Source organism: Capra hircus, chromosome 18, assembly GCF_001704415.2.
Source record: "Capra hircus breed San Clemente chromosome 18, ASM170441v1, whole genome shotgun sequence".
In the NCBI taxonomy this organism is placed as follows: Eukaryota; Metazoa; Chordata; class Mammalia; order Artiodactyla; family Bovidae; genus Capra; species Capra hircus.
This window is the reverse complement of record NC_030825.1, coordinates 52,130,144-52,142,726: the sequence shown is the minus strand read 5'-3', so window position 1 is coordinate 52,142,726 and position 12,583 is coordinate 52,130,144. Positions and strand designations below refer to the sequence as shown.

The 12,583-nt window shown below is 57.1% G+C and overlaps 1 protein-coding gene across 5 annotated transcripts in view; it reads right to left on the bottom strand.

Annotated features, from left to right (window-relative positions):
- The window catches only part of GRIK5 (glutamate ionotropic receptor kainate type subunit 5), a 63,140-nt gene continuing 53,630 nt past the window's right edge, over positions 3,074-12,583 (bottom strand). For all 5 annotated transcript variants that reach the window (XM_018062475.1, XM_018062477.1, XM_018062476.1 and 2 more), the window contains 4 exons: positions 11,990-12,215; positions 9,312-9,440; positions 9,088-9,209; positions 3,074-4,055 (listed from right to left, as the gene is read on the bottom strand). In XM_018062475.1, the coding sequence (XP_017917964.1) occupies positions 3,639-4,055; positions 9,088-9,209; positions 9,312-9,440; positions 11,990-12,215 (894 nt within the window). In that variant the 3' untranslated portion in view covers positions 3,074-3,638. The remainder of the gene's footprint in view (positions 4,056-9,087; positions 9,210-9,311; positions 9,441-11,989; positions 12,216-12,583) is intronic.

Here is a 12,583-nt window from a genome sequence, read left to right as displayed (position 1 = left end):
CATCACACAGACACAGGCCTCACACTGCCCCAGAGCCCACTTGAACCTTTGTGGGCTCTGCTGTGTAGTCACACAACATCACACACACTCCTCCCCAATGTATCTGGGCACACGCAAAGACCCTCCATGCTAAACTGCCAAAGTATTGCTAATTGTGAATGACAGACAAAGGGTGCACTCAGACTCATGCATGGCACAATAACTCACAGACACAGATCATGCAACACCATCCCACACACCTCACACTCTACACTTATCATGTAATGCAGTGCTGTGTTATACACTTGTATTGTAGCTGCAAACACCCCCAAGGCCCACACCCCCATGCCTTGCACATCCCAGCTTGGTGTATATTGACACACACACACACAGGTGCACAGCTGACACTCACACCCCAGGCCTGCCACAATACACACGACACCCCATCGGCCACCCACTGGAGCCTGAGGAGTTACAGCCTCCCACCCACACCTCTCTGCTCTATGAGGAACACTCCCAGACTCTGTGGGGATGGCAGAAAAGGCAGAGAGCAGGCAAGAGCCTGTCTCTGTAGCTTTTTCAGAATGTGGGTATCCTCCCACCTATGGAAGTTGAGATGTGGGAGACAGGCAAGGGGCATGAAAGTTAAGGACCAGGTCACTGATATGTATGAAAGGCTGAAGGCTGGAATGAGACACACAAAAATCGGAGATTCAAAACCACAGAACCACAAGGACAGGGAGACTGGGCCAGAGAGTAAAAGGAGGCAGGCAGGTGGGCTCCTTCCTTCCTCCAGCACCCAGAGCCTCAGCCCAATCCTGTACTCTGACCCGTCCCCATCCTTCCCTGCTGTCCTTTGTTGCCATAGTAACAGGGAGGCAGCGAATGCAGCAAAGGAGGCTGGGCTTACAGATCTGGCCTGTCTCCATGGAGACTGGGGGGGGGGAGCCACATCTTCTAACCCTGGTAGTTGGCCCCTCTGCGGAACTCTGTCCCCTTCCAAGAGGAGGATGGGAGAGAAGGAGGGAGGCTCTGTCAACATACTATCTTTTTCCTCTCCACCTTATTGCAGGGATGAGCCTGGGCCGTGGCAGAGAGATTGGGGGGATGGAGAAGCCTGAGGGGTTTCAGGATCCCAGGAGATTCCTGGCCTTCTCTCCTGCTCACCAGCTGGGCTGGGGGAGACTGCATCCCAGACAGGCTCCTGTCCCCCCTCATGCACGCCATCCTCAGTTTGGGGAGACTGATGACTGTGCATAGTGTTCCCAGCGTGAGGCTTTGCGGAAGTTGGGTGGGGGAGGAGGAAGATTTACGAAGGTCACAGGGATGGATGGGGACAAGGGAACTCGGCAAGAGAGATGGAAGGAGAGACTAAGCGGAGGAATGGACACATAGAGTTCAAAACCAGAGAGATACAAATAGGAAAGGAAAAACAGAAAGACCGACAAAGACAGACAGACTGGCAAAGACAGAAATGAGGAAACAGATGGAGGAGACAGATCAACTGCATTACTTAGTGAAGATGACAGAGTCATGGGGACACAGAGAGCCAGGCAGACATGTTTGGCAAACTGGGGAGACAGAGATAAGACTGACAAGACAGAGCAGAAATGGGGGTGGGGAGACTCAGAAGTGGGAGACCTGATGCTTGGCATTGGGACAGAGAATGGGAGAGACCACAAATGTCTGCAGCCAGATTCTATCACCTTGACGGACTGACATTCCCGCTCAAGGGCAGAGACATTGATTAGTCTCTAAGAGATGTGGAAACAAGGAACATCCCGAGACACAAGCTCGCCCTCACACCCCCCTCTTAAGGGCACACATGTGGCAAGTGTCTGAGACACGGAAGAGGCCAGGTTGAGACGGGGTGCTGCGTGACAGGCGGGATCCCCCGGATGTGGCGTGCCCAAGCACTGCGAAGGCTGGCAGGTCCTGTCGGGGAGACAGGGCGATGCTGCGCGCCAGGCCGGTGCTGAACGGACAGCTCCCGAGCTCTGGGCCGCCTGCCCGAGGGGCGGGGCCCAGCCTCGCTCCTTTCCCTCGCTTGATCTCTAGCATTTCCACGGCTCGGGCCCCGGGAACGTCTACATCTAGTTTTCCAAGGCTTCTTGTTTCTCACCTATCTCTGCTCCACTTCACTCTCTGCTTCTCTCAGCCCCAACAACCCCAAGTCTCTTAACCTGTTTTCTCTGTCTACCCCTCCTCTCTCCCATTCTGTCTCACCCTTCTCCCACCTCATTATGGCTTGTCTCCCTGTGTCTTCCTCTTTGGCCTATTTCCCCATCCCTCTCTGCTCCCCTCCGTGGTCTCTCCCCTTCGCTACTCCATTTCTGTCTCTCCCCCATTCCTGTCCCATCTCTTTCTCTCCACCTCTCCATATCTCCCCCTTCCAACTCGGCCTCGTTTTGGCTCTGGCTGTGTGACCTTCACTCGTCCTTTCTCAGCGGCAGTTTCCACAGAAACCTCCAGCGGGGCGGGGGAGGGCGGGGACAGAAAGCAGATCCATCCTTTTCCCTGCTCCACCGGCCCTTCGGCCTCCCACCGCGCCCCCCCAACCTCCCCCTCCGCCGGGATTTCTCACTTCCTCTCTTGGGGGCTGGGGAGTTACATTTTCAGCAGAAATAGAGGATCAGGGGCCCAGACAACTTAAGGTGGTCTCAGGGAAGTACACACATGCACACGATTACAAAGCCAACAACTCACCCTGGCCCAGGCACACACCTGTCCCCGTCGGGCCAGCCGGGGCACCACCACGCTGAACTGTTCACTCGCCCTCCCCTCCCCCAGCCCCATCTGCTTTCTGTCATTCTATGTCTCCTTTTCCTGGTGTCTCCTCCTCTCCAGATCCCTGCATCTCTCCATCTGTCTCGGGGAGAGCTGCCTCCTTCTGTCCTGGGAGAAGGTCAGTGGAGAAGGGCCAGCTGCCCGGACCTGCGCTGACCTGCTGTCTGCGGGCAGGGCGGAGACTCGAGAGAGTGAAGGGGTGACCATCCCGTCTGTGGTTAAGCAGACTTCCTGGGGGGTGGGGAGGGGAAGCCCAAGCCTTTGGTGCCCTCACACCCCCAGGAAATGAGACCCGCGTATCCCCAGCTTTGGGGTTTTGTTCTTTTTTTTATTCCAACAGGGACTGGGCTGTGGCAGGGGGAGGGATGGAGGCCCAACTGATCCTCTCCCTGTGGGGGTCTCATAGAAATTCGGAGGTTTCTCCCCAAAAAAAAGAGAGAAAGAGAAGAGTCGAGGGGCGCCAGGGGACACCCATCTGCCCAGAGGCTTCCCACTTCTCTAGAAGTGGGGAGGGCTGCGTCAAGTCTTGGGGAGCCTGAGCAGTCCCAGGAAAGGGTTCTCTCCGCGGACTGCTTTCCGCTTCCGGGAACGACCCCTGCAGTCCCGGCCCCCGGAGTCCTCGGTCCCTGCGCTCCTCTTTGTCCGCAGTCGGGGGCGGAGTGCGGGCGTCCGCGGCTCCCTCCGCCGAGTCCACTAGGGGGCGCAGGCGGGCTCTGGAGCCGAGCCTCGGACTTCACCGGGAACCGAAGGCAAAATCGCGGCGTCCGGCGCGCGGCGGGCGCAAGTCCCGTCCCTCGCCCACTGGGGAAGCGAGGGCGACCGGGGCCTGGGGCGGGCCAGGCCCCTGCGTCAGTCCGGGCGCCCGCCCGTGGTCACTCGTGCTCGGGCAGCTCGCGGGGGCCGGCGGGGCGGGGCCGGGGCGGGCTGGTGGCCTCGGCCGGGGCGCCCAGGCCCCGCGGGGGCGCGCCGGCCCCGGACGCCCGCAGCGCCTGGATGCGCCGGCACTCCTGGCAGACGCGCACGTGGGTGCAGGGCGTGGGGGCGGGGGGCCGGGCCCCGCCTGGCGGCCCCGGATCGTCCAGGAGGCGCTGGGGGCCCCCGTGCGCGCTGCCCGCATCCGCGCCAGCGGAGTAGAGCTTGCCGTTGCTAAGGCGCATCTCGCGGACGGCGCGCAGCGACAGCAGGGCCCGGCTGGGGCCGCCGGGCCGCCGGCGCCGGCGGGAACGCGACGTCTTGCGGCAGGACACGGCGTGGCGCAGCTCCTGCAGCATCTCCTGGCACACCGACACCTGGGGGCGGCGCGGGGCGGCGGTCACGGTCTGCGCCCTCCCTGCCGCGCGCCTCCTCCCTCTCTGCCCCCGGTCCTCCAGGCCACGCTCTTCACATCCTCCTGCTCTCTCCGCCCTACCGCTGTGTTCACCTCTCTTCCTCTTTCCCATCTGCGCTCTCGTCCTCTCCCTTCCTTCCATCCTCTCCCCACTTCCTGGTCTCTTCCCTCGCAGGTCTCTTCTCTCCGCGTGCTCTTCCTTCTCGCCTCTCAACTCCTGTCTGTCCTCCACTTCTCCCTCCCGTCTTCCTCATTCTCTGGATTTGTTCTTAAATCGGCCCTTCACCTCCGAGCCATGCTCCTCTCTCCCTACTATCCCGCCTCTTGTCTTTTCACTGGAAAGTTTCTAACTGCTTCTAGTCCTCCCGTCCTGCTTGTTCTCCGTCCTCTACCACTGATTCCTGTGCTCAGTACTGACCGCCTACTGGTGGCTCAGATGGTAAAGAATCTGCCTACATAGCAGGAGACACAGGTTTGATCCCTGCGTGGGGAAGATCCCCTGGAGAAGACAATGGCTACTTACTCCAGTACTCTTGCCTTGAAAATCCCACGGACAGAGGAACCTGGAGAGCTACAGCCCATGGGGTCGCAAAGAGTCGGACACAACTGAGTGACTAACACTTTCGCAACATACTGGCAGACCACCTACAGTGTCCCAGGCACTGTCTGGGAGCATTAGGGCCACATCGAGAACAGGTGGAAGCCCCTGCCCTCCTGGAGGTTATATTCCAGCATGCAGAGACAAAACCTAAAGACATAGTATGTTCCATGGTGATGAGTGCTTTGGAGAAAAATTAAATTCGGAAAAGAGATAGGGGTGTGTGGGGGGAGCAAGGTTGAATGTTGAGATGAGACCTTAGGGGAGACTTGTTGAGAAGAGGACCTGCAAGTAGACAAAGGCAGGGCAGGATGCGCTGCAGGGGACCCAGTAGGAGGGAGGGCAGACAGTTCAGCTGGATACAGGTGCGGAGCTGCTGAAGAACCCAGAGCAGGTCAGGGTGGTTGGGGTGGGTGGGCAAGGGGGTATGGGAGGAGATGAGGTCAGAGGAGCAATGCGGGCTGGCTTGTTTAAGGCCCAGAGTCCACAGTAAGCATTTGGCTTTTACTCTGAGTCAGACGAGCCAACTCACTGGAAAAGACCCTGATGCTGGGAAAGACTGAAGGCAGGAGAACGGGACAACAGAGGACAAGATGGTTGGATGGCATCACTGACTCAACGGACATGAGTTTGAGCAAGCTCCAGGAGATGGTGAAGGACAGGCAAGCCTGGCGTGGTGCAGTCCATGGGGTCCCAAAGAAAGAGTCGGACAGGACTGAGCGCCTGAACAACTGAGGCAGAAGAGTTTTAGATATAGGACTGCTGTGCTTCAGATCACTCTGAAGCTGTGCTGAGAAGACTGTAGGGAGGCCAAGGGCAAGAGCAGGGAGCCCCGTAGGAAACCACTCTGATCACCAGGCAAGAGATGGCAGTGCCTGGTGGCGTGGTGGTGGCGGCCAAGGAGGTGAGAAGAGTTTGAGTTCTGGGTGTGTTTCAAAGGTGGAGCCCACAGTTTTTGCTGAGATCAGGTAGAGGATGTGAGGAAGAGGGAGGGGTGAAGGGTGACTCCACATATTTTGGCCCTAGCAACTGGAATGACAGTGTTGCCTGATGGGTGGGCAGAGCTCCGTGTTGGCCACATGACGTCACGCACCACCTGGTGGACATCCACTTGGAGGTGCAGAGTACAGGGAGCTGAGTTTACAAACCGTGGGTTCAGGGAGAGGTCCCTGGAAGGGATACACACCTGGGGGTTATGGTAGTCAGCCTCCAAGGTCCTGCCCCCAGGGGGTTCACGCCCTTGTGTAATCCCCTTTGCCTGTGTAGGAGAGTCACTGTGTGATCCACAGAATAAGGCTAGGTCTGCTGGCATTTCGGCTCTCTCTTGGATCCCTTGCTCTGGGACAAGTCGGCTGCCACGGCCTGAGGACACTCAAGCAGCCCTATGGAGAAGTCTCTGAGTGAGGAACTGAGGCCTCCTGCCCGCTGCCATGTGAATGAGTGTATTTTTATTCTATCTCAGGATGTTTTGACATCTTAAACATCTTGCTAGCCAGGGAGAGACCACCCTCCCAGAGCTAGCCGATTCTTAGGGACAGCAAAGGGTTGGGAACCTGCCTTTCATACGAAAACCCAACCAGTTCTGAATCTATACTCCCCCTTTATCTGACTCACACACCAAACCCTAAAACAACCCAGGGCAGGTACCAGCCAAGTAGAGACGACCCCTCTAGCCCATAGCCTGCTAACAGCGTTCACATCAGTTCAGTTCAGTTGCTCAGTCGTGTCCGACTCTTTGCGATCCCATGAATCGCAGCATGCCAGGCCTCCCTGTCCATCACCATCTCCCGGAGTTCACTCAGACTCACACCCATCGAGTCAGTGATGCCATCCAGCCTTCTTATCCTCTGTCCTCCCCTTCTCCTCCTGCCCCCAATCCCTCCCAGCATCAAAGTCTTTTCCAATGAATTAACTCTTCCCATGAAGTGGCCGAAGTACTGGAGTTTCAGCTTTAGCATCATTCCCTCCAAAGAAATCCCAGGGCTGATCTCCTTTAGAATGGACTGGTTGGATCCCCTTGCAGTCCAAGGGACTCTCAAGAGTCTTCTCCAACACCACAGGTCAAAAGCATCAATTCTTCGGCGCTCAGCTTTCTTCACAGTCCAACTCTCACATCCATACGTGACTACTGGAAAAACCATAGCCTTGACTAGATGGACCTTAGTCAGCAAAGTAATGTTTCTGCCTTTGAATATGCTATCTAGGTTGGTCATAGCTTTTCTTCCAAGGAATAAGCGTCTTTTAATTTCATGGTTGCAGTCACCATCTGCAGTGATTTTGGAGCCCCCAAAAAGAAAGTCTGACACTGTTTCTACTGTTTCCCCATCTATTTCCCATGAAGTGATGGGGTTCACATGGCCGAGTACTAAGCCATTTCCCCACTTGCCTTGCCTTTCCCAATAAAGCCTCTGCCCTAGGTTTCTCTCTCCCTTCTGCTTCCTGACCAAAGCTGGTGCTTTCCTTGTGGCCCTAGTGGCGTTGGTGATGGGGGGAGCATGGGCTTCTGTTAGGTGATATAAGTACTAAATTCTTTCCCTGGCACTGGCGTCTCCGTGTCATCACCAGTCACTCATAAATTAAAACCCCAAGTACACTCTGAGACAGGGAGCCATCCTAGAAGTAGATCCTCTAGCCGCAGTGGGGCCTCTGTGCGTGTGTGCTAAGTTGCTTCAGTCGTGTCCGACTCTGTGCGACCCTATGGACTGTAGCCGCCAGGCTCCTCTATTCATGGGATTCTCCAGGCAAGAATACTGGAGTGGGTTGCCATGCCCCCTCCTCCAGGGGATCTTCCTGACCCAGGAATCGAACTCACATCTCTTACATATCCTGGATTGGCAGGCAGGTTCTTTACCACTAGCGCCACCTGGGAAGCCCCCAGACAACAGCAACTCCCCATGACATCATGCACGTGACCTTAGCAGAGACGCTGAGCTGCCACGACCACCCAGCTAAGCTGCTCCCAGATTCCTGACGTATGGAAACTATGAACTGGTATCAGTTTGTTGTTGGAAGTTGCTAAAATGGGGGATAGCTTGTTACGTGGCAAAAGATGAATAATGCAGGAGTCATCAGCATACAGTCTTGCAAACCATTTGGCTAGAAGAGATCACCGAGGGAGGGGAGGAAGAGAAGTCCTAGGCCCGAGCCCTAGGGCCTCCCAATGAGAATGTCAGAGAGCTAGGAGGAAGATGAGACAGGAGCAGGGACCAGAGAGGGCTGAGGAGATGGTGATCGGCCGCGTGGGAGCCCTGGGCTACCTCACCATGATGAGGCCGGAGACTCAGGCACTGGATTTCAGATGTGAAGGTCGTGGATGGTGAGACTGGCTTCAGCAGAGGGGCGGGGACAGAAGGCGGATGGGAGTGTGTCCAAGAATGGATGGAAGGACAGAAACTGGAAACACCCTGTCAAGGCTGCCACAGAAGGGGAGGAATGGGCTGGTGACCGGGAGGGGAATCCGGGTCGAGAGAGATAGTGAATCTGTCTGCCACCGGCTTGATCCAATAGAGAGGAAAACTGATGGTGCCGGAGGGAAGGAAGGCTGAGGAATGTCCTTGGGAAGGCGAGAGGGTACCGGGCACAGGTGGAGTGTCAGCGAGGAGGAGCGTGGATGCTCATTTGGAATAACTAACGGGGCGAGTGGAGAAGGCAGGCGGGTGGCGGGATGTGGAGGTGAGGGCTGGCAGGCTCTGGGACTCCTCTGCTTTTCTCAGGCGAGCAGAAGCAAGGTCAAGGGCTCACAGCAGGAGGGGGAGGAGGGGCTGGAGGCTGGCAGAGGGAAGGTGGGAATTGCGGAGGAGGAGTGAGGGGGCGGGCCGCAGGGTTAGGGTGGAGTGTGGGTAGGCAGCCGGGAGGCACAGGGCGTGAGAGCCGCCAGCACGCCTGCTCCCTTGCTGCCGCATACAGCTGCATTCTCCTTGCCCCACTGTCTCTCCTGCTATTTCTTCCTTATCCACCACCTCGTCCTCTCCCCCAGCCTTCCCTCGGTGCCCCTCCTCACTCCTTCCCCGCATCCTCACGGCTGCCTGCGCCCTCTTCCCGCTCTATCCTTCCTCATGTCCGTGGACCCTCTCTCTCCTCTTCCTTCTGCCCTCACCTCTTTTTTTAAAATTCGGCTGCCCTGCAGCTTGTGGGATCTTAGTCCCCTGACCAGGGATTGAACCAGGACCCTCTGCCTTGAGACCGCCAAGTCCTAACCACTGGACCACCAGCGAAGTCCCTGCTCTCACCTCTTTCTGGAGCTCTGGGACCCCTGGAGGATGGTCTCTCCCCTCCCTGGCTCCCACCCCTTCCCCCGCATTCCTCCAGGAATGGCCCCCAATACCACAGTCGTCAGGAGCCCCCGCCACCGCCGGGGTCCCACTTCTCCGCTCAGGCCCTTCAGCAGCCTCCTTACCTCTTCCGACTCTGCCGACCTCCGCGTGGACCATATGAACTCCATGACTGCCACGAAGACAGCGATGATGAGGCCGCAGATGAGCACGACAAAAATGCCCCCGATGTTCTCCATGCCCAAGCCTGGGGTGGAGGGGGAGAGCCAGGGGTCGGGCCTTGCGGGCAGGGCAGGAGCGGGCCAGTGAGGGGCCTCCGGGAAGGGCAGGGCACGCGGGGGCAGCTGACCTTTGGCTCGGTGGTCCTCCTCCTTGGGGCAGCGGCCCCCCTCCCACCACTTGCGCTTTAGGATCTCCAGCCGATTGTTCTCCTGAAGCTGAAGGATGGCCAGCGTGATCTCATCCCGGAACGGGGAGCCTGGACCAGGCACACGGCAGGGGCAGGTCATCGGGACCCTGGAGCCCTGCCCCCCAAGGCCCAGCTCCTCTCCTCCCGGTTCTGCCGTGTGCCCAGCATCTTTCCTGTCCACCCTCTATCCGACTACTGCTTGCCAGCTCCCCTTAACCACCCCTGGGCCAAGCCCCCAACCGGTCACATTTGTCACCATTTCCCCCTCCTTGGACAGCAAGGAGATCAAACCAGTCCATCCTAAAGGAAATCAACCCTGAATAGTCATTGGAAAAACTGATGCTGAAGCTGAAGCTGAAGCTCCAATACTTTGGCCACCTGATGCAAAGAGCTGACTCATTGGAAAAGACCCCTGATGCTGGGAAAGACTGAAGGCAGGAGGAGAAGGGGGGTTCGGAGGATGAGATGGTTGGATGGCATCACCATCTCGATGGACATGGGTTTGAGCAGACTCCGGGAGATGGTGAAGGACAGTGAAGCCTGGCATGCTGCAGTCCATGGGATTGCAAAGAGTCAGACACAACTGAGTGACTGAACACCACCACTCCCTTCCTTGTGGCCCCCTCCCTCACTCCTCACTGAAGCTCTTCTCAGCACAGCAGCCAGAGAGACAATTTCAGAAACACAGTCACAGATCACACCTCTCTGGTGCTTAAAGCTCTCCAATGACTTCTGTTTGCAGCTAGAAAAAACTGTTCACAGGTTCAGCAAGATCCTGCAGTCACTGGGCCTGCCACCCGGGGCTCCCTTAGGACCTCGGCTTCTGCCTCGAGTGTTCATTCCCTTACTTCACTCACGGTGCGGCTCACATGGTGCCTCAGAAAGGTCTTTGCTAACTCTATTTAAAATGCCAGCCACTTCCCCAGCAGTCCCCGTGGTTAGGGCTCTGCTTTCACTCTGGGGGGCCTGGGTTCAATCCCTGGTTGGTGAACTAAGATATGGCAAGTATGTGGTGCAGCCAGATTAAAAAAAGATAACAAGCACCCCACTCCCTGTCCATCTCTTCTGCTCATTTACTTCAGAGCAGTTGTGACCACATGATGTCACCTTACAAGGCTATATGTTAACTGTCTGTCTGCCGTCTTCGCCCCAGTAGACAGCTGAGGTGGGGGCTGAGCAGCTAGCTCCCTGCTGTGGCCTCTGAGTGCCCAGCACAGTCCTGGCACACAGTAGGGCATCAGACCTGCCACATGAATGAGTCCCCAGCCACACCGCTCCTCTGCCAGACCTGGACCACCTCTCTCCTATCTGCCCTCAGATCCTTCCCTTAAACTATCCTTGGGTCCCACCCACATCCTACCCTGTACTAATTATGGTAATTCTTTTTTAAAAAATATTTTTTTCGTGGAACACTTTTAAGGTCTTTATCAAATCTGTTACAATATTGCTTCTGTTTTATGTTTTGGTTTTTTGACTGTAAGGCATCTTAGCTTCCCGACAAGGGATCTAACCTGCGCCCTCTGCATTGGAAGGTGAAGTCCCACTGTGATGATTCTTGAGCATCTTCCAGGTGCCAGAAACTAGGGCCAGTGTGGTGATGGGTATTTAGCAGACACCTACTGTGTGCTAGACCCTTGGTCTACAGAAATGTATTCAGATCTCACAGTGATCCCGTGAGGCACATACTGTGGCTGTTCAGTTGCTAAGTTGTGTCCGACCCTTTGCGACCCCAGGGACTGTAACCGCCAGGCTCCCCCGTCCAAGGGGTTTTCCCGGCAAGAATACTGGAGTGGGTTGCCATTCCTTCTCCAGGGCATCTTCCCCGCTCAGGGGCTGAACCCGCATCACCTGCGTTGGCAGGCAGATTCTTTACCGCTGAGCCACCAGGGAAGCCCGAGGTAGGTATTACCACCCTCGTTATCTGAAGGAGGCAGATGACATTGTCGCCTGAGTCAGGGAGGAAGCTGGGATTGTAATCCGGGTTGGCATGACTCCGGATCCTGTCTCTCAGAGCACCAGGCGCCACAGTTTCCCCGATGACAGCACTGACCCTACTGCAAAGCTGCTAAAATTTGGGCTCGTTTGTTATGCAGTCACAGGTAAGTGGTGCAGCAATCATCAGAACAGAGGTAGGTTTAAAAGCCAAAATTGGGTGACAAAATTGGTGGTGAGTTTCCAGCACCAGCCCTGGAAAAACACGTCCAGGTCTCCCTGGCAGATCCATCCATCATTCTTCCTCCCTCCCTTCCACCCATCCAACAACATCCACTGTCATTTCCTGAGCACCTGCACTGAGCCAGGCTGTGGGTTTGGTGCAGAGAATGTGAAGTCAGCAAAACCATGCCCTCCCCCTGGAGGGGCCCTGGGGCCAATGGGAGAAGGCGGTGAGCCTCACAGGGTTCTCCCAGCCGCCCTGCAGGGCTGGAGTGGATGGCTCCTAGGCCTGTTTATCCGGGTGGAGGGTGCAGAGGCTCAGGAAGGTGGCGACACCTGCCCAAGGCCACACAGGCAGGAGGCCACACACAGCACACCCAGCCTGCTCAGGGAGGGTCTGGCCCACCGCGTGGCCTGCTCACACGGCTTGGTTCCGGCTGCCCGGGGCCCCAGGGCTGCCATACCCAGCGGCATGCCGATGCCATAGCCCTTGGTGTCGAGGAGGCCCCCGATCTGGGTGAGGTTGCAGTTGAGGCGCCGGTGGTACTCGTTCATGGTGGACTCGAGCAGGAAGGCGTAGCGGGAGTTGAGGACGCGGGCGATGCCCTCCTCTGTGCTCTTGACAAACACGCTGGGCTGCTTCGACTGCATGTAGTTCCACATCCGCTGGTACGTCTGGTACCGTGAATTCTGGGCAAGGGGAGCATGGGGAGGGGAGCACGGGTGAGGGTCTTTCCACTCCTGCCTTTCCCCGTGCCCTCTGCCCTCCAGGAGGTCTCCCTCAAGCCGAGAGAGTGAGGAGACCAGAGGAAGGCAGAGCCAAGGACAGAGAGAGACAAGACAGACAGACAGACAGACTGCTCAAGGCCAGGTCCAAACCATCCCCACACCCACCAGCCCAGCGAGGAACCCGAGGACTGAAGGCTTGGGAAGGAGGGGGCGTGACCTGTTTTCCAACCCTTTTTCTCTCTCCCACCCTTGGGTCTTGGCACAGCTTAATGCCCAGCCGTCTTCCCAGTGTTCCCAGAGTATATCCAGAGAAGCAGAGGCTCCACCCC